The sequence below is a fragment of the Phoenix dactylifera genome, chromosome 4, assembly GCF_009389715.1.
Source record: "Phoenix dactylifera cultivar Barhee BC4 chromosome 4, palm_55x_up_171113_PBpolish2nd_filt_p, whole genome shotgun sequence".
NCBI lineage: Eukaryota > Viridiplantae > Streptophyta > Magnoliopsida > Arecales > Arecaceae > Phoenix > Phoenix dactylifera.
This window is the reverse complement of record NC_052395.1, coordinates 14,517,975-14,539,727: the sequence shown is the minus strand read 5'-3', so window position 1 is coordinate 14,539,727 and position 21,753 is coordinate 14,517,975. Positions and strand designations below refer to the sequence as shown.

General features: G+C 45.4%; 1 protein-coding gene and 1 long non-coding RNA gene across 20 annotated transcripts in view; both read left to right on the top strand.

Annotated features, from left to right (window-relative positions):
* Positions 1–19,513, top strand: part of LOC103715853 (putative exosome complex component rrp40) — a 32,275-nt gene extending 12,762 nt beyond the window's left edge. For 3 of the 19 annotated variants that reach the window (XR_005511534.1, XR_005511537.1, XR_005511538.1), the window contains 6 exons: positions 13,763–13,887; positions 13,980–14,070; positions 14,245–14,362; positions 18,703–18,768; positions 19,022–19,152; positions 19,269–19,513. Coding sequence is in view for 1 of the 19 variants with exons in the window: in XM_026807992.2 (XP_026663793.2) it covers positions 13,812–13,887; positions 13,980–14,070; positions 14,245–14,331 (254 nt within the window). In the remaining 18 variants the exon portion in view is untranslated. Of the gene's footprint in view, positions 1–13,762; positions 13,888–13,979; positions 14,071–14,244; positions 14,363–14,513; positions 14,558–17,439; positions 17,798–17,905; positions 19,153–19,268 lie in introns of those variants that run through there. The other 16 variants (XR_005511522.1, XR_005511539.1, XR_005511536.1 and 13 more) reach the window with 16 other exon arrangements.
* A 1,045-nt stretch (positions 19,514–20,558) lies between these two features.
* On the top strand, positions 20,559–21,287 carry LOC113463298. Its single transcript, XR_003387309.2, has 2 exons — positions 20,559–20,860; positions 20,948–21,287. It is a non-coding gene; the product is annotated as an uncharacterized LOC113463298 (long non-coding RNA).
* The last annotated feature ends 466 nt before the right edge of the window (positions 21,288–21,753 follow it).

The window sequence follows — 21,753 nt, the reverse complement described above, 5'->3', positions numbered from 1 at the left end:
AATACTTCTCCTTTTCCATGGAAGAAATTTGATCTTTCCTTTCCCTTTTCCATAGATTTCTCTGCAACCAAACTGACACATGATCAGCTTTTGTGCTTAACCAATATGTTACTCTTAGTGGCTATTAACTGATCAAGAAGAGTTTCTTGATTACCCTGGAGGTGAGCAGTTGTGATGATATTTGGAAACCAATGATCATTAACTTTCTCATAATACTTCTGTTGCTTTGCATCGTTGTGGAGGCTAGTGGTGAACTGAAAGATGCCCTTATTAAACAAGACTCATTTTTAGTCACCATCTGGTCTTGTTCTCGTTATTCCTTAATTTTCTCATCAGGTAGACTCTTCAAACCAAGACCGGATTCAAATTTGGGGGGATTAACTAAAATTTGAGCCTGCACTGTTTGTAGAAAGAATCTAGTTGGTAATAAGGCATGATATATGCAAATCTTCCTTGTTTACCCTCCCCCCCCCCCAAAACCCCCCCACCCCTTTCCTTAAAAGGATACGCTGCAATGCTTTTTTCTGTGCTTTATCTGATCTTGATTCCTACCATTCAATCCCTATTTCTGTAATGTCCGGGCCCACTACCAACTGGGCCCAATATTTTAAGGCCCAGTTGGGGGGGGGGGAGTTGGGCCCGATTTTACTGTATGGGCAGTACTGATAGGGTGGCAACCGTGAAGGGGTTGCCACCTCATGCTGAGAAGGGAAGTGACAGGGCCATAGCTGGCCGACAGAGGGAGGGCCACCTCGTTCCCCTGTGGCAAGACCACACACAGTGGCAGAGGAAGGGGGGCAGCTGGAAGCCCTGGAGCCAGGGGGAAGGGAAGATGGGACCTCACTGAGGGACCCTCAGCCATGCAAAACCTAGGGCCGCCACCTCACGCCCTTGCTGGCAGCCGATTCCGGCGAGCCTGAGACAAGGGGGGCAGCTGGAAGCCCCTGGAGCAAAGGGGAAGGAGAGGATGGGACCTCTCAGAAGGGGTCTCATCTCTTAAACGAAATTATTTAAGCCTCAGTACTGTACCCTCTATCCCCTTACCCCTTAGAACACAAAAACCAGAGAGCCGGAACCCTGGAGCCAGAGGTGGAAGAAGCCCCGAAGCTCTAGGAGAGGAAGGAGGGACTACCAAGGGGTGGTACTGCCCAACTGCAACCGGCCAAAGCCAAGTAAGGATCCCTGTTAATGAAATTTTAAGGAGTGGAGAAACCCTCTGTGGGGTATTCTCCCCTCTGTTTCAATAATGAAACAGAGAGGAGGAAACCGGCAGAAGGGAGAAGGGCCACGGGCCGAGCCCACAGGCCGCGGGCCGGCCTGAGAACGGCCGCGGCCCAGGCCCGGGCCCGACGATCACCCGGGCCGAGCCCAACCGGGCTTAGCCTGCGGATGAACAGGGCACCGCAACCTCGGCTGCGGCTACCCTAGGGCTCGGGGGGCAGCCTCGGGCCGCCGGGTCCGGCCGAGCCGGCAACAGACGCGGCCACAAGGCCGCCGGCCCCGGCCGGACCACCGCCTCTTCTCCGGCAAGAGGTGGTGGTGCCGGAGGGAAGGACCAAAGAAAAGAAAAGGAAGAAGGAAAGAAGAAAGAAAGAAAAAAATAATAATTAAAAAAAATAAAAAATATGAACTCACCGGACCTTGAGGCTTCATCCTCTCCGGCCATACCTCGCCGTGGACGGAGCGGGTGGAGGCTCTCGGGTATAGCCCGGATCCCGACCCATCTCCGAGCCCCTTTCCCCTCTCCGGCATCACTTCGGAGAAGAGGAAGGGCCGGCCTTCCACTGCTACTGCTTCGAGGTGGGAACCCTGACTCGGCCGGAGGGCCGGGGAAGTCCCACCCCAGTTGCCAGCAAAAAGGAAGGGGAGAAGGCGATTAGGGTTTTGGCGAAAACGAAGAAGAAAGAAAGAAAGAGAGAAAGAGAAGGAGAGGGAGAGGTCGGAAGGAGGAAGAGGTCGTAGATCCGGCCGGAGGAGAAGAAGGCCGGAGGACCGGTCGAAACGGCTAGGGCTTTTGATCGGAACCAAGGAGAGAGAGAAGGGGAGGAAGAAAGAGAGAGAGAGAGAGGGTTGCTTCGGCCGGAGGCGGAGAGGAAGGCCGAAGGACCGGCCGGAGCAACCGGGGTCTCCGGTGGGAGTGAAGGAGAGAACGAGGGAGAGGAAGAGCTGGAGGAGAGAGGGAGGCAAGGGAGACGAAGAGGCGGAAGCCTCTGGAAGGGGGAAGAAAAACCCTGATAACGGGTTCACGGGTCGGATCCGAATCCGAACCAGCAACCCATTAAGCCCAAAAGAAAAGAAAAGAAAAAGAAAAAGAAGAGAGAAAGAAAAAAGATTGATAACGGGTTTGCGGGTCGAATCCGGATCTGAACCCGCAACCGTTAGGCTTAAAAGCCAAAATGGGTTAAGTGAACCCAATTAAACCGAGCCCAATCTGTTTGGGCGAACCCAAATGATGAATTGCGTAAAATCTGAACCCAATTGAGACCAATTTAAGCCTAGTCCGAACCTAATTAAGTATGTGGGTCCTAGCAGACCCAATTGAATATAAATCAGGCCCAATTCAAGCCCAATTCAACTAATTTGAAGCCAAATTGTCCTCGGGCTGACCCTTGTTCAGGCCCAAATGGGCCACATTGACCCTAAACCCAAAATTTGACCCAATTAAACTTGGGATTAAGCCTATTGACCAATTAGAAGGCCAATTAACCCATATGGACCCAATCAAGGCTCCAATATGGACGCATTAGACTTGGGCTAAATTTCGGGTAGGATCCAAACAAGTAAAAAGGAAATAACATGCTTGTTATGATATGATTTTAGGTGACTCAGGATCCGTCACCAGGATGTGAAAGACCTGGGAAAAAGTGAATCATGGTAAGTAACCTGTCCTAATCTTCTATGGATCACGCATGTAATTAACCCGTCACAATTTTATTGCGAATTATGTATCTTAAGTTATGAATTATGAATCATATATATGAGTGGTATGTTTTAGCCATATAATGTATGATTATGCATGTATTAAGCTTATGCAGATTTTTATTATGCATGCAAGATGAATTGGGTTACATTGCTATGATCGCAGTTAATCTAATTGTGATATCAATATGAAATAAGATAATGAATTGCATCTAGTTATGCGCACTGCTTGCAAGGGGTACCTAAGGGCTCTTATTGCTACGGACCGAATGCAACTGAGCCGGCCTTGCCAGTGGCCGATAATGACTGAGCCGGCCCCGCCAGTGGCTGACTAATAACTGAGCAGGCCCCGCCAGTGACCGATAATGAATTCGCTGTAGCATCCATGAGGTACACTGCTACTGCTTCGAGGTGGGAACCCCGACTCGGCCGGAGGGCCAGGGAAGTCCCACCCCAGTTGCCAGCAAAATGGAAGGGGAGAAGGCGATTAGGGTTTCGGCGAAAACGAAGAAGAAAGAAAGAAAGAGAGAGAGAAGGAGAGGGAGAGGTCGGAAGGAGGAAGAGGTCGTAGATCCGGCCGGAGGAGAAGAAGGCCGGAGGACTGGTCGAAATGGCTAGGGCTTTCGATCGGAACCAAGGAGAGAGAGAAGGGGAGGAAAAAAGAGAGAGAGAGAGAGGGTTGCTTCGGCCGGAGGCGGAGAGGAAGGCCGAAGGACCGGCCGGAGCAACCGGGGTCTCCGGCGGGAGTGAAGGAGAGAACGAGGGAGAGGAAGAGCTGGAGGAGAGAGGGAGGCAAGGGAGACGAAGAGGCGGAAGCCTCTGGAAGGGGGAAGAAAAATCTTGATAACGGGTTCACGGGTCGGATCCGAATCCGAACCAGCAACCCATTAAGCCCAAAAGAAAAGAAAAGAAAAAGAAAAAGAAGAGAGAAAAAGAAAAAAGATTGATAACGGGTTTGCGGGTCGAATCCGAATCTGAACCCGCAACCGTTAGGCTTAAAAGCCAAAATGGGTTAAATGAACCCAATTAAACCGATCCCAATCTGTTTGGGCGAACCCAAATGATGAATTGCGTAAAATCTGAACCCAATTGAGACCAATTTAAGCCTAGTCCGAACCCAATTAAGTATGTGGGTCCTAGCAGACCCAATTGAATATAAATCAGGCCCAATTCAAGCCCAATTCAACTAATTTGAGGCCAAATTGACCTCGGGCTGACCCTTGTTCAGGCCCAAATGGGCCACATTGACCCTAAACCCAAAATTTGACCCAATTAAACTTGGGATTAAGCCTATTGACCAATTAGAAGGCCAATTAACCCATATGGACCCAATCAAGGCTCCAATATGGACGCATTAGACTTGGGCTAAATTTCAGGTAGGATCCAAACAAGTAAAAAGGAAATAACATGCTTGTTATGATATGATTTTAGGTGACTCAGGATCCGTCACCAGGATGTGAAAGACCTGGGAAACCTGGGAAAAAGTGAATCATGGTAAGTAACCTGTCCTAATCTTCTATGGATCACGCATATAATTAACCCGTCACAATTTTATTGGGAATTATGTATCTTAAGTTATGAATTATGAATCATGTCTATGAGTGGTATGTTTTAGCCATATAATGTATGATTATGCATGTATTAAGCTTATGCAGATTTTTATTATGCATGCAAGATGAATTGGGTTACATTGCTATGATCGCAGTTAATGTAATTGTGATATCAATATGAAATAAGATAATGAATTGCATCTAGTTATGCGCACTGCTTGCAAGGGGTACCTAAGGGCTCTTATTGCTACGGACCGAATGCAACTGAGCCGGCCTTGCCAGTGGCCGATAATGACTGAGCCGGCCCCGCCAGTGGCTGACTAATAATTGAGCAGGCCCCGCCAGTGACCGATAATGAATTCGCCGTAGCATCCATGAGGTACTACCTATAAGAAGTATTGTTTACGGATTCTTAAAAGCTACTGATCGAATGCAACTGAGCCGGCCTTGTCAGTGGTCGAGAATGACTGAGCCAGCCCCGCCAGTGGCCGCCTAATAACTGAGCTGGCCCCGCCAGTGGCCGATAATGACTTCGCAGTAGCATCTGAGAGTATGACCACGGCATGCCGGAGGCACGGTTTTTTTATATGTGTATTTTATGAAAATTCTTGTTGATATAGGACACTGATTTATTTACTCAGCATGAATATTTTATCATGATGATTTATTAGATAGTGTACATGTCAGCTTCTCAAACCCTGCTAAAACATGTTTAGCATTTTTAGTTGATTCGACAAGATTATGCAGGATTACTTACTGAGCCGTGTAGCTCATGCCCGTTCATTTATATATATTTTTAGATCACCACTAGTGACAACTGCTAGAAGCATTTTTCTTTTGCAACAGGGCTTATTTATTTTTGGGGTGATATAAATATACTTTTGTGTGCATAAACTGTGTAGAAGCTCTGTACCTTATATCAACCAGTATGTTGTAATGCACATATTTTGATATATGCAAGTTTGACTGCTTTTGACTACCTGTTAACCATGTACGAGGCTGCATTCTATTATGGGCAGTAGTCGGCAATAGCACGGTCGTGTCACGGATCCGGGTCCGGGGCGTGACATCTCGTGGTATCAGAGCTCTAGGTTTAACAAGATCATAATTGTAAACATCTGGGTTAATGGGTAGTTAAAAATGTTATGGTTTATTAGGATATATTGATCTTACTCTGAATTTTGGTTGCAGTAATCACTATAAGATATGGAAGACGATAGGAGGGTACCGTCGCCAGATCCTTGCTACCACTCAGATTCCCCGGATACGCCACGCTTTGCGGCAGGCAACGCAGATCTAGCTGGGGTATACCAGATGATGGCGCAGTTACTCCAACAGCAGCAACAGATGCAGCTAGCTGCCATACAACCAGCTAACTCCTATTATGAGAGGTTCCGATGGTTGAACCCACCAGTATTTGACGGCGGACCGGACCCAATAGCAGCTGAGACATGGATTCGGAAAATGGAGAAGATGTTCCAAGCGCTCCAGTTCCCTGAAGAAATAAAGGTCCGATTAGCCATTCCCCAGCTGAAAGGAAGTGCCGAATTTTGGTGGACAACCATGGAACCAGCATACCCCGCCAGCAGGATAACTTGGAGGGACTTTACGAGGTTGTTCTACACCCAGTACTTTCCGAACTCGGTCAGCCAGATGAAACAAGATGAATTTTTGGCACTGACACAGTCCGATCATATGTCCGTCTTAGAGTTATGCCAACAAATTCAACGAACTGGGTCGATTCTGCCCCCAGTTCATGGATAATGAAAGAAGGCAAACCGATTTGAGCGGGGGCTGAGGTACAGGATCAGATCCCGGATATCTTCTCACCTATTCACCTGCTACAGAGACGTGCTGGACCGGGCTTTGAAGGTTGAGGCCGACTTGATGAGGCCTGACAGAGAAAGAAATGATCTGATGAAGGCCTGGCCAGCAGGAGGGCAGAGCAGTAGGCCCAGAGGCATCAAGGGGCCTATAATTAAGAAAAGACAGAACCGAGGTTGCTCCAGCTGCGGCAAGCATCACAGTAGGCCCTGTCTAAAGAAAATTGGGGCCTGTTTTACTTGCGGGCAGCTCGGACATATAACACGCGACTGCCCAAGGAGAGCACTCAGACCTCCCGCACCCGAGGGCCAGAGACCAAGGAACAACCCTCGAGTGTTCGCGCTGACTCGCCAGGACGCCAGTGTGAGCGACCAAGTGGTGACAGGTACACTGCCAGTCAATTTGATTGATGCCTCTATTCTGTTTGATTCTGGTTCTACACATTCCTTCGTGTCGGTTAGTTTTTCCAAACAGTTACATTGCACATCTGAGAAAATAGAACCATTGCATGTTGCCAAACCCCTCCAAGAAACAGTAATAGCGACACTAAATACAAGAACTGTATAATTCAGTTGGGAGGAAAAGAGTTAGAGGCAAATCTTCTACAGCTTGACATGCATGATTTCGACATCATTTTGGGAATGGACTGGATGTCCCAATACCACGCCCATATTGACTGTTACCATAAAAAAAGTGGTATTCCGGATGCCAGGGGAACCAGAGTTCTTCTTTCTGAATGACGATACACCCCCTCAATGTAATTCAGCACTGCATTTCATTTCTGCCTTGCAAGCCGCCAGGGCACTAAAAAAGAGGTGTACGGCTTATCTAGCATGTGTGATGAATACTCAAAAGGAGATCAAACTAGAAGATATTCCGATAGTCAGGGAATATCCGGATGTTTTTCCTGAGGAATTATCGGGACTATCCCCTGATCGAGAGGTCGAATTCACTATTGACCTCACACCAGGAGCAGGAGCTATTTCCAAGGCTCCTTATCGAATGGCCCCTGCTGAGCTCAGAGAATTAAAGACACAATTACAAGAACTTTTGGATAAAAAGTTTATTCAACCTAGTGTGTCTCCATGGAAAGCTCCAGTACTGTTTGTAAAAAAGAAGGATGGGAGCATGCGGCTGTGCATCGATTACTGGAAACTGAACAAGATTACTATAAAGAACAAATATCCTCTGCCCCGGATCGACGACCTGTTTGACCAGCTGCAAGGTGCCCAAGTCTTCTCCAAGATAGATTTGCGGTTCGGTTACCATCAGTTAAAAATCAAGCCTGATGACGTGCCAAAGGCTGCATTTCGAACCAGGTATGGGCATTATGAATTTCTGGTTATGCCATTTGGACTGACCAATGCTCCAGCTGCTTTTATGGACTTAATGAACAGAGTCTTCAAGCAAAATTTAGATCAGTTCGTGATAGTCTTTATTGATGATATACTGATTTACTCAAGGAGCAGGGAAGAGCACGAAGTTCATTTGAGAATGGTACTGCAGACCCTTCAGAAGAAAATGTTATATGCCAAGCTGAGCAAATGCGAGTTCTGGTTGAGCAGTGTGGCATTCCTCGGTCATGTGATCTCCAATGATGGAGTGTCGGTGGATCCCAAGAAGATTGAAGCAGTGGTTGATTGGCCTCGTCCCACTAACGTCAAGAAAATTAGAAGCTTTTTGGGACTGGTCGGGTATTACCGACGGTTTGTGGAAGGATTCTCCAAGATAGCCACTCCCTTGACCCGATTGACCAAAAAACGGGCCAAGTTTATTTGGGACGGCAGTTGTGAGAAAAGCTTTCAGGAGTTAAAACATCGGTTAGTATCTGCTCCAATTTTAACTCTGCCATCCACAAATGGAGAATTTACTATTTATAGTGATGCTTCCAAGGGCTAGGCTGTGTATTAATGCAAAATGGCAAGGTAGTAGCCTATGCCTCTAGACAGCTGAAACCCTATGAGCAGAACTATCCGACCCACGACCTGGAGTTGGCTACAGTGGTTTTTGTTCTGAAGATTTGGAGACACTACCTATATGGGGAACATTGTGAGGTATACACTGATCATAAGAGCCTAAAATATATATTTACCCAGAAAGAATTGAATATGCGGCAAAGAAGATGGTTGGAACTTCTGAAGGACTATGATTTGAGTATTAAATACCACCCAGGCAAAGCTAACGTGGTGGCCGATGCTGAGTAGAAAGTCAGCGGTGAGTTCAGCTGCACTACTCACCGCCCAGCCGCAGATTCAGAAGGATCTTGATAAGCTGCAGGTTGAAGTAGTTGCACAAACTACAAGGAGTCTGTTGGCCACTTCGAGAATACAACCAACACTGATCGACAAAATAAAGATCGTCCAGCAGTCTGATGTACGCACAGGTCAACTCAGGGATGAAGTAGAGAAAGGGTTACGACCCGAACTCCAGATTCACTCAGATGGTACCTTGAGGTTCGGTCATCGATTATATGTTCCAGTTGATGCTGAATTGAAAAAGGAGATCCTAGGAGAAGCCCACCAATCTCGTTTCTCCATCCACCCCGGCAGTACCAAGATGTACAGGGACCTCCGAGAGCATTACTGGTGGAAGGGTATGAAAAGAGAAATAGCTGAATATGTTGCCCGATGCATGACCTGTTAGCTGATAAAAGCAGAACACCAGAGGCCGACAGGATTACTAGAGCCACTAGAAATTCCAGAATGAAAATGGGAGCATATTACTATGGACTTTGTTACAGAGCTCTCAAGAACAGTAAAAAGAAATGATGCAGTGTGGGTGATTGTTGACCGCCTCACAAAGTCATCTCACTTCCTACCCTTTAGGGTTGGAACCTCATTGGACAGGCTGGCCCAAATATATATTGATGAAATTGTGCGCCTACATGGAGTGCCAGTGAGCATTGTATCTGATCGCGACCCCCGATTCGTATCCAGATTCTGGGGAAGCTTTCAGAGGGCTATAGGTACCGAATTGAGGCTTAGTACAGCATATCACCCCCAGACCGATGGTCAGTCAGAACGAAAAATCCAGACTCTAGAAGACATGCTGAGAGCTTGTACCATGGACCTAGGTGGAGGCTGGGACGACCACATACCTCTGGTAGAGTTTGCCTACAACAATAGTTACCATTCCAGCATCCAAATGGCACCATATGAAGCTCTATACGGAAGAAGATGCCGATCTCCTCTATATTGGGATGATGTCGGAGAGCGAAAATTTCTGGGTCCTGAATTGGTTCAGATTACTAGAGATAAAGTACTTCTGATAACGCGAAGACTACAGGCCGCTCAGGACAGACAGAAATGATGGGCTGACAAAGGAAGGAGGGAATTGGAATTTTTGGAGGGGAATTTTGTCTTCCTAAAAATTTCTCCTTCAAGGGGTGTTACCCGATTTGGGCGGCACGACAAGTTGAGTCCCCGCTTCATCGGCCCCTTCGAGGTTCTTGCCAAAGTAGGCAGGGTCGCCTACAAGCTAGCCTTACCTTCGGAGTTATCAAGCGTACACGACGTCTTTCACGTCTCCCTCCTATGCAGGTACATCCCAGATCCCAGCCATGTAATACAATATGAACCCTTGCAGATAAATGAAGACTTGACCTATGAAGAAGTCCCTTTGCACATCGTTGATCAGAAGGAACAAATTCTTCGGAGGCGCACCATTCCTTACGTCAAAACCCAGTGGACCAATCACATTGAACGGGAGGCTACTTGGGAACTTGAAGAGGAGATGCGTCAAAGTCACCCCCAACTCTTCGAAAATTGAGGTATGTTTAATTTCGAGGGCGAAATTTATTTTAAGGGGGGGAGGATGTAATGTCCGGGCCCACTACCAACTGGGCCCAATATTTTAAAGCCCAGTTAGGGGGGGTTGGGCCCGATTTTACTGTATAGGCAGTACTGATAGGGTGGCAACCGTGAAGGGGTTGCCACCTCATGCTGAGAAGGGAAGTGACAGGGCCATAGCTGGCCGGCAGAGGGAGGGCCACCTCGTTCCCCTGTGGCAAGACCACACACAGTGGCAGAGGAAGGGGGCAGCGGGAAGCCCCGGAGCCAGGGGGAAGGGAAGATGGGACCTCACTGAGGGACCCTCAGCCATGCAAAACCTGGGGCCGCCACCTCACGCCCTTGCTGGCAGCCGATTCCGGCGGGCCTGAGACAAGGGGGGCAACTGGAAGCCCCGGGGGCAAAGGGGAAGGAGAGGATGGGACCTCTCAGAAGGGGTCTCATCCCTTAAACGAAATTATTTAAGCCTCAGTACTGTACCCTCTATCCCTTGACCCCTTAGAACACAAAAACCAGAGAGCTGGAACCCTGGAGCTAGAGGTGGAAGAAGCCCTGAAGCTCTAGGAGAGGAAGGAGGGACTACCAAGGGATGGTACTGCCCGACTGCAACCGGCCAAAGCCAGGTAAGGACCCCTGTTAATAAAATTTTAAGGAGTGGAGAAACCCTCTGTGGGGTATTCTCCCCTCTGTTTCAACAATGAAACAGAGAGGAGAAGACCGGCAGAAGGAAGAAGGGCCACGGGCCGGGCCGGACTCACAGGCCACGGGCCCGACGATCACCCGGGCCGAGCCCAACCGGGCTCGGCCTGCGGATGAACAGGGCACCGCAGCCTCGGCTGCGGCTACCCTAGGGCTCGGGGGGCAGCCTCAAGCTGTCGGGTCTGGCCAAGCCGGCAACAGACGCAGCCACAAGGCCACCAGCCTCGGCCGGACCACCGCCTCTTCTCCGGCAAGAGGTGGTGGTGCCGGAGGGAAGGACCAAAGAAAAGGAAGAAGGAAAGAAGAAAGAAAAGAATAATAATAATAAAAAAAATATGAACTCACCGGACCTTGAGGCTTCATCCTCTCCGGCCATACCTCGCCGTGGACGGAGCGGGTGGAGGCTCTCGGGTATAGCCCGGATCCCGACCCATCTCCGAGCCCCCTTCCCCTCTCCAGCATCACTTCGGAGAAGAGGAAGGGCCGGCCTTCCACTGCTACTGCTCTGAGGTGGGAACCCCAACTCGGCCGGAGGGCCGGGGAAGTCCCACCCCGGTTGCCGGCAAAAAGGAAGGGGAGAATGTGATTAGGGTTTCGGCGAAAACAAAGAAGAAAGAAAGAAAGAGAGAGAGAAGGAGAGGGAGAGGTCGGAAGGAGGAAGAGGCCGTAGATCCGGCCGGAGGAGAAGAAGAAGGCCGGAGGACCGGCCGAAACTGCTAGGGCTTTCGGTCGAAACCAATGAGAGAGAGAAGGGGAGGAAAAAAGAGAGAGAGAGAGGGTTGCTTCGGCCGGAGGCGGAGAGGAAGGCCGAAGGACCAGCCGGAGCAACCGAGGTCTTCGGTGGGAGTGAAGGAGAGAACGAGGGAGAGGAAGAGCCGGAGGAGAGAGGGAGGCAAGGGAGACGAAGAGGCGGAAGCCTCTGGAAGGGGGAAAAAAAACCCTGATAACGGGTTCACGGGTCGGATCCGAATCCAAACCCGCAACCCGTTAAATCCAAAAGAAAAGAAAAAAAAAGAAAAAGAAGAGAGAAAAAGAAAAAAAAATATTGATAACGGGTTTGCGGGTCGAATCCGGATCCGAACCCGCAACCGTTAGGCTTAAAAGCCAAAATAGGTTAAGTGAACCAAATTAAACCGAGCCCAATCTGTTTGGGCGAACCCAAATGATGAATTGGGTGAAATCTGAACCCAATTGAGACCAATTTAAGCCTAGTCCGAACCCAATTAAGTATGTGGGTCCTAGTAGACCCAATTGAATATAAATCAGGCCCAATTCAACTAATTTGAGGCCAAATTGACCTCGGGCTGACCCTGGTTCAGGCCCAAATGAGCCACATTGACCCTAAACCCAAAATTTGACCCAATTAAACTTGGGATTAAGCCTATTGACCAATTAGAAGGCCAATTAACCTATATGGACCCAATCAAGGCTCCAATATGGACCCATTAGACTTGGGCTAAATTTCGGGTAGGATCCAAACAAGTAAAAAGAAAATAGCATGCTTGTTATGATATGATTTTAGGTGACTCAGGATCCGTCACCAGGATGTGAAAGATCTGGAAAAAAGTGAATCACGGTAAGTAACATGTCCTAATCTTCTGTGGATCATGCATGTAATTAACCCGTCATAATTTTATTGTGAATTATGTATCTTAAGTTATGAATTATGAATCATGTATATGAGTGGTATGTTTTAGCCATATAATGTATGATTATGCATGTATTAAGCTTATGCAGATTTTTATTATGCATGCAAGATGAATTGGGTTACATTGCTATGATCGTAGTTAATATAATTGTGATATCAATATGAAATAAGATAATGAATTGCATCTAGTTATGCGCACTGCTTGCAAGGGGTACCTAAGGGCTCTTATTGCTACGGGCCGAATGCAACTGAGCCGGCTTTGCCAGTGGCCGATAATGACTGAGCCGGCCCCGCTAGTGGCTGACTAATAACTGAGCAGGCCCCGCCAGTGACCGATAATGAATTCGCCGTAGCATCCATGAGGTACTACCTACGAGAAGTATTGTTTACGGACTCTTAAAAGCTACTGATCGAATGCAACTGAGCCGGCCTTGCCAGTGGCCGCCTAATAACTGAGCCAGCCCCGCCAGTGGCCGCCTAATAACTGAGTTGGCCCCGCCAGTGGCCGATAATGACTTCGCAGTAGTATCTGAGAGTATGACCACGGCATGCCGGAGGCACGATTTTTTTATATGTGCATTTTATGAAAATTCTTGTTGATATAGGACACTGATTTATTTACTCAGCATGAATATTTCATCATGATGATTTATTAGATAGTGTACATGTCAGCTTCTCAAACCCTGCTAAAACATGTTTAGCATTTTTAGTTGATTCGACAAGATTATGCAGGATTACTTACTGAGCCGTGTAGCTCATGCCCGTTCATTTATATATTTTTTTTCAAATCAGCACCAGTGACAGCTGCTAGAAGCATTTTTCTTTTGCAACAGGGCTTCTTTATTTTTGGGGTGATATGAATATACTTTTTTGTACATAAGCTGTGTAGAAGCTCTGTACCTTATATCAACCAGTATGTTGTAATGCACATATTTTGATATATGCAAGTTTGATTGCTTTTGACTACCTATTAACTATGTACGAGGCTGCGTGCTATTGTGGGCAGTAGTCGGCAATAGCACGGCCGTGTCACGGATCCGAGTCCGGGGCGTAACAGTTTCTTCTGTTGATCATTTCATTTTTAATGGTGAAACCTCCACAACAAGTCTTGTTAGGTCTGCACAGGTTTCAGAATGTAGTTATTCAAGGTTTTGTCAATTTACAGTTAATGGATGATTTGACTTTATTGAATGAAGTTATTCAGATGTTTGGAGACTGATAATTTGGATAAAATGGCTTTTTGATACATCGACAATATTGTAATGCTATACATTAAATTTCAGCATATTTTAGTTGTGAATCATCAATCTCATAACTGATGGAATTCATTCCAGTTTTGCTATATGGGTCATTGATGCGTGGTGACATCTGTTTCATTTATAGCTAGTGGAGAAACTGCCGAGTTTGGTCCTTTGAAAGATGGTTACATGTTTGAAACATCTAGTGGTCTATCACGGATGTAAGGATACATCATTGTGGTTTAAGCAATTGAGTTTAAACTGAGCTGAGGTTTTCTGTTGTTAAGATATATATTTCCCTTTCCTTCTTCAGGTTGCTAAGCTCTCCAACTTGTCCTGTTATTGAGATTCTTGGGAAGAAGCTGTCATTTGAGATAGCTATTGGGCTAAACGGCCGTGTCTGGGTATAATTCCTTTTCCATCTTGGCTTTTAGCTTGCATCAACTAGATAAACTTGATAATTGTAAAATAGCAGCCTTTTTAATGCATAGATAGTTATGTTCCTTTTTGAAAGCCCGTGTTGATGACAAATCTTCTGCTTCTACAATTGTGTCATGATTTTGGCAATCAATGTGTAGGTGAATGCTTCCTCTCCTGCTACAGTCGTTGTATCAAATGCAATCATCAATTCAGAGTTTCGAGTGGGACTCAGCAAAGAATTATGATAGGGAAACTCATGCAGAAGCTTCAATGATGGTGAGTGATCTCATTTTTTTGAATTGTTTACTGATTTCCCATTTTGGTTAAATAATATATCAAACTATCAAAAAGTAGGGGTTCTTATATCTTGATTGTATCATCCTAACTTCTATTAAAAAAATATTTTATAATCATAATTTTTGTACAGGTGTTAGTTACTTTTAAAAAAATTCCCAAAAGGAAACTTCTATACTGGATGTTATATTCCATGGTGAGTTTAGTACAGTAGAGTTGAGGTCAAGGGAAAAACCCTTAGGTGGCATTTGGTGTTGCAAACGGGGGCACTAAGGCGATTTTAGATCACTGGTAATCCTTATTGTGGGGTAATTTGATTTTCGATGGTCTAAATTAATATGTTTGGTATGCAATATTCCAGTGATTAAATATTTTCGATATTCATGAGTAGCCTATTTGGTATTCAACAAGAATCCAAGATTACTGACCATATAATACCAAAACGATCTCTGATATATTCCATAAAAATATATGTATTGATCATATATAAATATTATAACAGAATATTAGTATACTTATTAATATATTGATTGTTAATATATTCTATAAAAATATATTTTATTAATCATAAGATCACTATGGTGCAACCAAATACGGTAATATTGTCACCTCTACCTACATCACTCTTGATCTTGGGGTTATCACCCTATACCAAACCTTTCTTAATTTATCAAGATGATTGTTTTTTTGTTTTTTCATTCGATCAACATTTCTTTGGTTTTTTCAATTTTTAGTACAATTTCTCTTTTTTTTTTTTTTTTTTGCTAGAGAGTATAGTTTCTCGCTCTCTCTTTTTTTTTTTTTTTGCTAAAAAAAAGGGTAGGGGGAGGAAGGGACCAGCCCGCCCCCGCGTAGCAGCCCCCACGCACTGGGCCTCCGCCCCGCCAGGAGAAAGGTGAGTACGTCACATCTGGCACCACCAAGCTACAGGTGGAAGAAAAGCATAACCGCTAACGAGCTAACCGGACGTGGGGCATCCGGTCCCCGAATTTAATCGACGCCCGCGTATTTCGAACCTGGGCAACTCGAGTGGAATTATCACCTCCTTATCACTAGGCTACCACGTTAGTGGCAGTACAGTTTCTCTTTGAAATATAAGCAATTGACTCCCAGGCAACTCTAATCAGCCCGGTTGGGCTGCTTTCTAGGTCCATATAGCGTACTGGCTTTTGTAATTTGCATGCAGCACTCAATCTTGGGCACGTGTATCCACTGCCAAACCCACCTTTACCCGTATCTAAAGCTCAAAATCTTGGGTACACATTCAAACCTTAGACTTAGGGTACCAACTAAGGTGAACCTTAATTGGTTGATAAGAAGCAGACTTGCCTTTACCTTGGGCTATTCTCATAAAATCTCACATATTTTTTACAAATCTAATTTAATGTGTAGGACGTGGGATGAGAATTGCAGCATACATGAATCGATAATTGAGCTATTTGTGGTGCCTTGTGGCTCGGGAAAATTGAGGTCATTTTGTTAGTCAGCTTTCTTGAAGGCAAGGTGTGGAAATGGCTAGAAATTGAAGATTAAATAACAAAGGATCTGTATCGTCAACGGCTTAGTTGTCCTTTTGGGATGTAGTGGCGAGACAACGGCCAAACCTTCATGCCCCTAATAAGATTACCTGTGGAACTTTGAGTTATTGGTAAATGATGGGTTGCATCTGGTGCTTTTAACCTCGCCTGTCTAATAGATTAAGCTGGGCAATTTCTATAGCTACTTCGCCTTGCTTCAGCACCGTCCAGCAATGTCTGCAGCCTCGGAGAATTTAAGCTGTACATTTTCCAATTATTTTGCTCAAAATAAAAAATAATAAAATAAGGACTCCACGTTTCTTCAGGATCTTCGACTCCCGGCTTACATGATTTCACTAAATGAAGAGAGACTTCAAGATTGAGGTTGTATTTAGTAATTTTTAACAATTTGGGGTGTATGTCGCACCTAGTGCGGCTGTCACTGGGACCTGTGGCTGTGGGCTTGGATGGAGCACGACCGGCCGTGGGAGGTGTCCTTCGGGATCTGTCAAGACTCCAAGTGTCAACACCACATTAGTTAGAAGAGTATATTGGTGCTCCCATAATTTCAACTAAAGCCCAAAGCGCTGCTTCATATGCCATCCGCTTTCATCCGGCCTGTCTCTTGTTCCATATCCCGTTTCAAGTAAACTCCGAGTCACGCCTCTCTCCCACAAACAACCTGTTAAATGGAACGAATTTTAGATTTAAAATTTAAATAGCACCAACCTGTTAAATGACTCCTGTGGGCACCAGTCCCTCATGGGTAGGGTACACGCGTCAGTGGGTGGCAGGTGTCTCCCGTGTATCATTCCACCGTGAAAGGGAGCGGTGCGATGAAGCGTATATAGTTATAGTTGATAATTTTATTTTATTGGTCAAAATCCACTATCGATCCAAAGCCACGGAAGGCTGCCTCTTCTTTTGGTTCGGTCGAAGTCTGCTCGTTTCAATGGAAAACTATCGAAGTTCAGCTTTCTGATAAGATGCTAGCATATGGTTTTATTTTTGTTAGGTATCTTGCTAACGAGCTAAAACCTCTTGGATATCTGCCTTGGCTAAGTCTTATTTGTAAGCTGGGGGTTCCTTTCTCTGGTACATTTGGGGAGGAGTAAAAATCAAAAACAGGAAGAAGAAATAGCAAAACTAAGGAACTAGAAATGGAGATCCAAAGCTCTTAGCTGCAAGCAGTGATGAAAGCTCAAAAGGAAGAAGATGACCTTCAAAGTAATGCAAGTCCTGTTTGGAGCCTTCCTTTGCCAACCATTCAACAAATTGGTTACCTTCACGATATATATGAGAGGCTCTGAAAACCGGCAACACTTTCTTGATTTGCCAAAGGTCTTGAATAAGGCTGCAAATGGGTCGGGTCGACCCGGGACCCGACCCGACCCGACCCGCTTTAGACCCGACCCGACCCGAATTTTAGGACCCGCGGGGCCGGGTCGGGTCCTAAATTTAGACCCGATCTATTTTTCGGGTCGGGTCGGGTCCACCCAATTTTGATCCGGGACCCGACCCGACCCGTTACTATATAAAGCTAAATCCCTAAATCCCTTCGGCCTTCCTCTCTTTTCGATCCCGTATTTCCGTGTGGCCGACGGCCGTGCCCTAGATCTCGATCGCCTTCCAGCCTTCCTCTCCTTTTCGATCCCGTGCGGCCGTGCCCACTGCCCAGCAGCCCAGGTGCCCTGGATCTTGAGCGCCTTCCTCTCTTTTTCGATCCCGTGCGATCGTGCCCAGGTGCCCCGTGCCCTAGATCTTGAGCTGCGGCGGCGGAGAAGAGTAGACCGCTTCCGTGTGGCCATGCCCGACTTCCGGCTCTCCAGTCCGCGGATCTCCCCCTTGGCCTCTCTCCATTCTTCAGCGTCCCAAGGACCTTGCTGTACGTCTGTACCAGGTGCTAGTCGCCTTTGTCCTCTATATTTTTCATCCTGATATCTTGCAAATCGTTTCCAAAATATTTTGCTAATGCTATTCTTGTTCTATTATGATAATGGATAAGTAGATCTTGAGCTGCGGCGGCGGAGAAGAGAAGACAGCTTCTGTGCCCGGTGCGGCGGTGCCCTAGATCTCCCGACTTCCGGCTCCCCATTCCGCGGATCTCCCTCTCCCCATTCTTCGTCGTCCCAAGGTATGTCCCTCCTATGTATTTTTTTTAGCATAGGCCGGGAGGAGGTTCCGGCGAGGGGGGCTTGTCTTGTAACAGGGCAACGAGGCTGGACTTGATGTTGGGACTTGGGACCGAACTAGTGCAGCAGCGCTGAATATGGGATTATCTCAAGAAAACAGTACGAGTATCTTTGAGGAAAGATAATGATTTATTGATTTAATTGAAAGAATCAGGATGACTGTTACTGCATGGGCTGGCCGAATATTATTTTGGTTCTCACCTGGTCTTCATTTTTATGTGCACTATATTTTAAGTTTATTAGTGCTTTAGTAATTATATTTACCTCCATTTTATAACTATTTAAAAGATGCTTTAGTTATATGAAGTACGCTTTAGTTATATGAAGTCTGTAGTGTCACTTTGTCAGTAATTTTGAATAGTTAACTACATGACATGGCATTTACTTCAGCTTTTAGGAATACTGAAATGTTGTTCATAGCTTAAATTTTGTAAATAAACTGATCATGATTTTTTTATGCATGCAATAAGTTATTCTAACAATCTATACAACTCACTAGTCACTACATGATCAGCTTTCAGTATTGTTTCATGGTTTTGTGTTGATTAATTTATTCCTCCATAATTGCACTTAGCGTGATTCTTAAGTGTGTTCTTGTGTGAGTTTCCTGCAGGGAAAGAAAGGGGTATGGCTAAAGTTGCCACTCGATCGCTCTGAGTTTGTCCCTATTGCAGTTGAGGTATAAAACCATGTTTGTAATAATCTGGTTTTTAATCCATACCTTCAAAATGAAGATGCTGCTGCATTGTTGTTTGAAATTAGGTCCTTTAAAGCAGTGAATTTAGTGAATATATATATTATTCATGTGTTTAACGAACATCTGAATATCGACGAGTATCCTTTTCATTTTTAAATGATTACCGATCTACCTGAAGCCTGAGTGCTGTATTTTTGTTTTCTTCCAAATTTTGTTTGATCAATTTGTATCACAGTTTTTCACCTTCACCTAACATAGTAGGCTCTGTGTCACATCATGGTGCATATTGCTAAAAGGAATCGATATCAGAAGAATATAACGACTTATTTCTGGAGAAACTTTGTCATATTGGGTGTCAGTATTACGGTAAGGATCGTGTAATGTTTATTTTTCAGACAGTTATCAAGATATACTTGTTCCATGTTAAATAACTATAATAGAAACAACAGATGATTTTATGCAAGCCTTTTTGTCTCTTCCAGGGTGACTCGAGACCAGTGGTTGAACACTGAGGAGTTCATTGATGCAGTGGCAAAGGAGCTGAGAGCAAGACTCCTGGGCAAATGAAATTTGTAAATTCTACTAAAGAAATTTGTAAATCATTTGTCGCCAAAATCATTTGTAAATGAACACTGAGGAGTTGCTTCTTATGTCCGTTTGAGTGTGCCTTGGAGTCACTTTTGCATGCTATTTTTTCATTTATCACCAAAATGATTGTTGCTGACTTGCTTCTGATGTCATTTTGAGTGTGCCTTCATGCTACCCCCATCTAATGTTTGCTTTTTTGGCATTGTGCAGTTAGCACAAAACCACTTCTTGATAACAAAATGACTGACAGGTTCCCAGTCGCTATCATCATCATCCTCATCATCATAATATTCTTCAAGATACAAGTCTTGTAATGTGCTGCTATTCTGCTTCAGGTTTTCTTCTGCTTCACAACTCTCATGTTGCCCATGCAAACAAGCATTTTCATTAGCATTCACAACATTTCTCGGCCTTTGTGTGGGTTCATCAGCCATGCATTCAGATAAATCAGATTGGTTGGTTCTAGCATTGCACAGTTCATCATTGTCCTCTCCTAAAAGTTTTTGCTCAAGACAGTCTTCACGAAAATATAAAGATCCTTTGCTTCCTTCTGGAGCTGATTTTCCCTGCCATTCATACAACAAAGAAAAGCTGCTTTGGCTCTCTACTCGATCAACTTGATTGTGCATTTTACTCTCCAGAAACACTCTCCTCTGCTGAGTATTTAGACAAGTTTTTCAGATGCAACAGAAATAGGCATGGAATTTTCTCCTCGAAGCTGTCAATGGAATTTGCACTATCCACATAATTCGGAAATGGACAGCGTAAACCCATATGCAAATAATCAGAGCCAGCAGCAAAAGGAATTATGCCAAAGAATGAAAAGGAAACATATGATAGGAACTAGAAAAGATGTCCATAAGAGGCACAAGGTATTAACATATAACGTTGCACACTCAAAATGAGGTTAAAACTTGCAGAAAACAATTGTTTAACTTTGCTTGCTCTGGGGTTAAAACTTGTTCATCTCATGGACCCGATCGGACCCAAATCCGGACCCGATCGGATCCGGATCCGACCCGACCCGAATGATCCGACGGGGTCGGCATCGACCCGACCCGACCCGACCCGAATTTCAACCGGGTCGGGTCTGGGTCCAAAATTAGGACCCGAACAAAAAACCGGGTCGGGTCGGGGTCACTCAGGACCCGACCCGACCCGACCCATTTGCAGCCCTAGTCTTGAAGGAGGCGATGATAGGAAGTCCATTAATCCCCTGAATTATTGTATTCGAATCTCCTACAAGTCGAGTTTGGTATCTTTGTATATATACACAGCAGCCACGCCCAGGCAAGTAGCTTGCAATTCAGCTTCCGGAACAGAGCAGCTGCGGAGATGTCTCGCAGAGACTTTGGATGAATCTACCATCAACGGCCCCTACAGTGAATCAGGCGCCGATAAGACAGTCAATGACCCATCAAGATTAACTTTCAACACTCCTAGGGCACGGGATAGACGGCTGACCGAGAATAGAGGAAGAAGAGAGGTCAGTAATACCTAATCCATCTTAGAACCGACCTCTGCTCTGCTGACAAGGTGAATTAACTAATAAAATCTCGCCACCTGGCTGCAGGCCCTGCTAAATTTGGTGGCTGGGTCAGGCCGGTGTCTACGTTGGTGCACCTAGCTGCCTTGGTGAAAGGTAATTGACATTGTGTAGAGATAAAATTCATTAGCCCGAAAGCTTGCTTTGATGACAATGGTTTACGTTGTACGCACATTTGGTTAGAACACCCGACCAAAGAACCCAACCAGCATACATGATCAATGCTCTGGCCTCATCCTGTAGACCTTCACCGGCGAGCCTATCTAATAATTCATCTACTGGCCGCCGGTTAAACTGTAGCTTGAGAATAGTTCGTTATGCTCTCCAGAGATTAATGCATAAACACAACTGACCGTCGCATGTTCTAGATTCTCTTCTGATTTCTTACATGGATCACAGAAAATCTGACTGGAATCAAGTAGATGGAAACAGAACAGGGCTACCTTAGGGTGACACAGGAATTCCATATCCAAGAGAAATTAGAGGTCGTAGAACTTAGAGACTGTATAATTAATTGCCTTTGAATATCTTGAAGACCCACCTTGGCAGTTTTATTCATCCCCCATACTCAATTGATCAGACCGGCAACCCTTTGGTAATGAAAGTTTGCATATATCCTCTACCAATTCTGGTGGAAAGTTAGTAGTGTTTCTGAACATTCATAACCACCAGCATTTTGTCAATTGGGATGGTAGACAAACGTGAATGCTTAAAAAAAATCGATCTGCCTACCTGGACCAATCATCCAAATAAATCCATCTCTGACAATATGGGAAGACCAAGATCGGGAAGGGATAAATTGGACATGGTAGGATTTATGAAAATTCACCTGC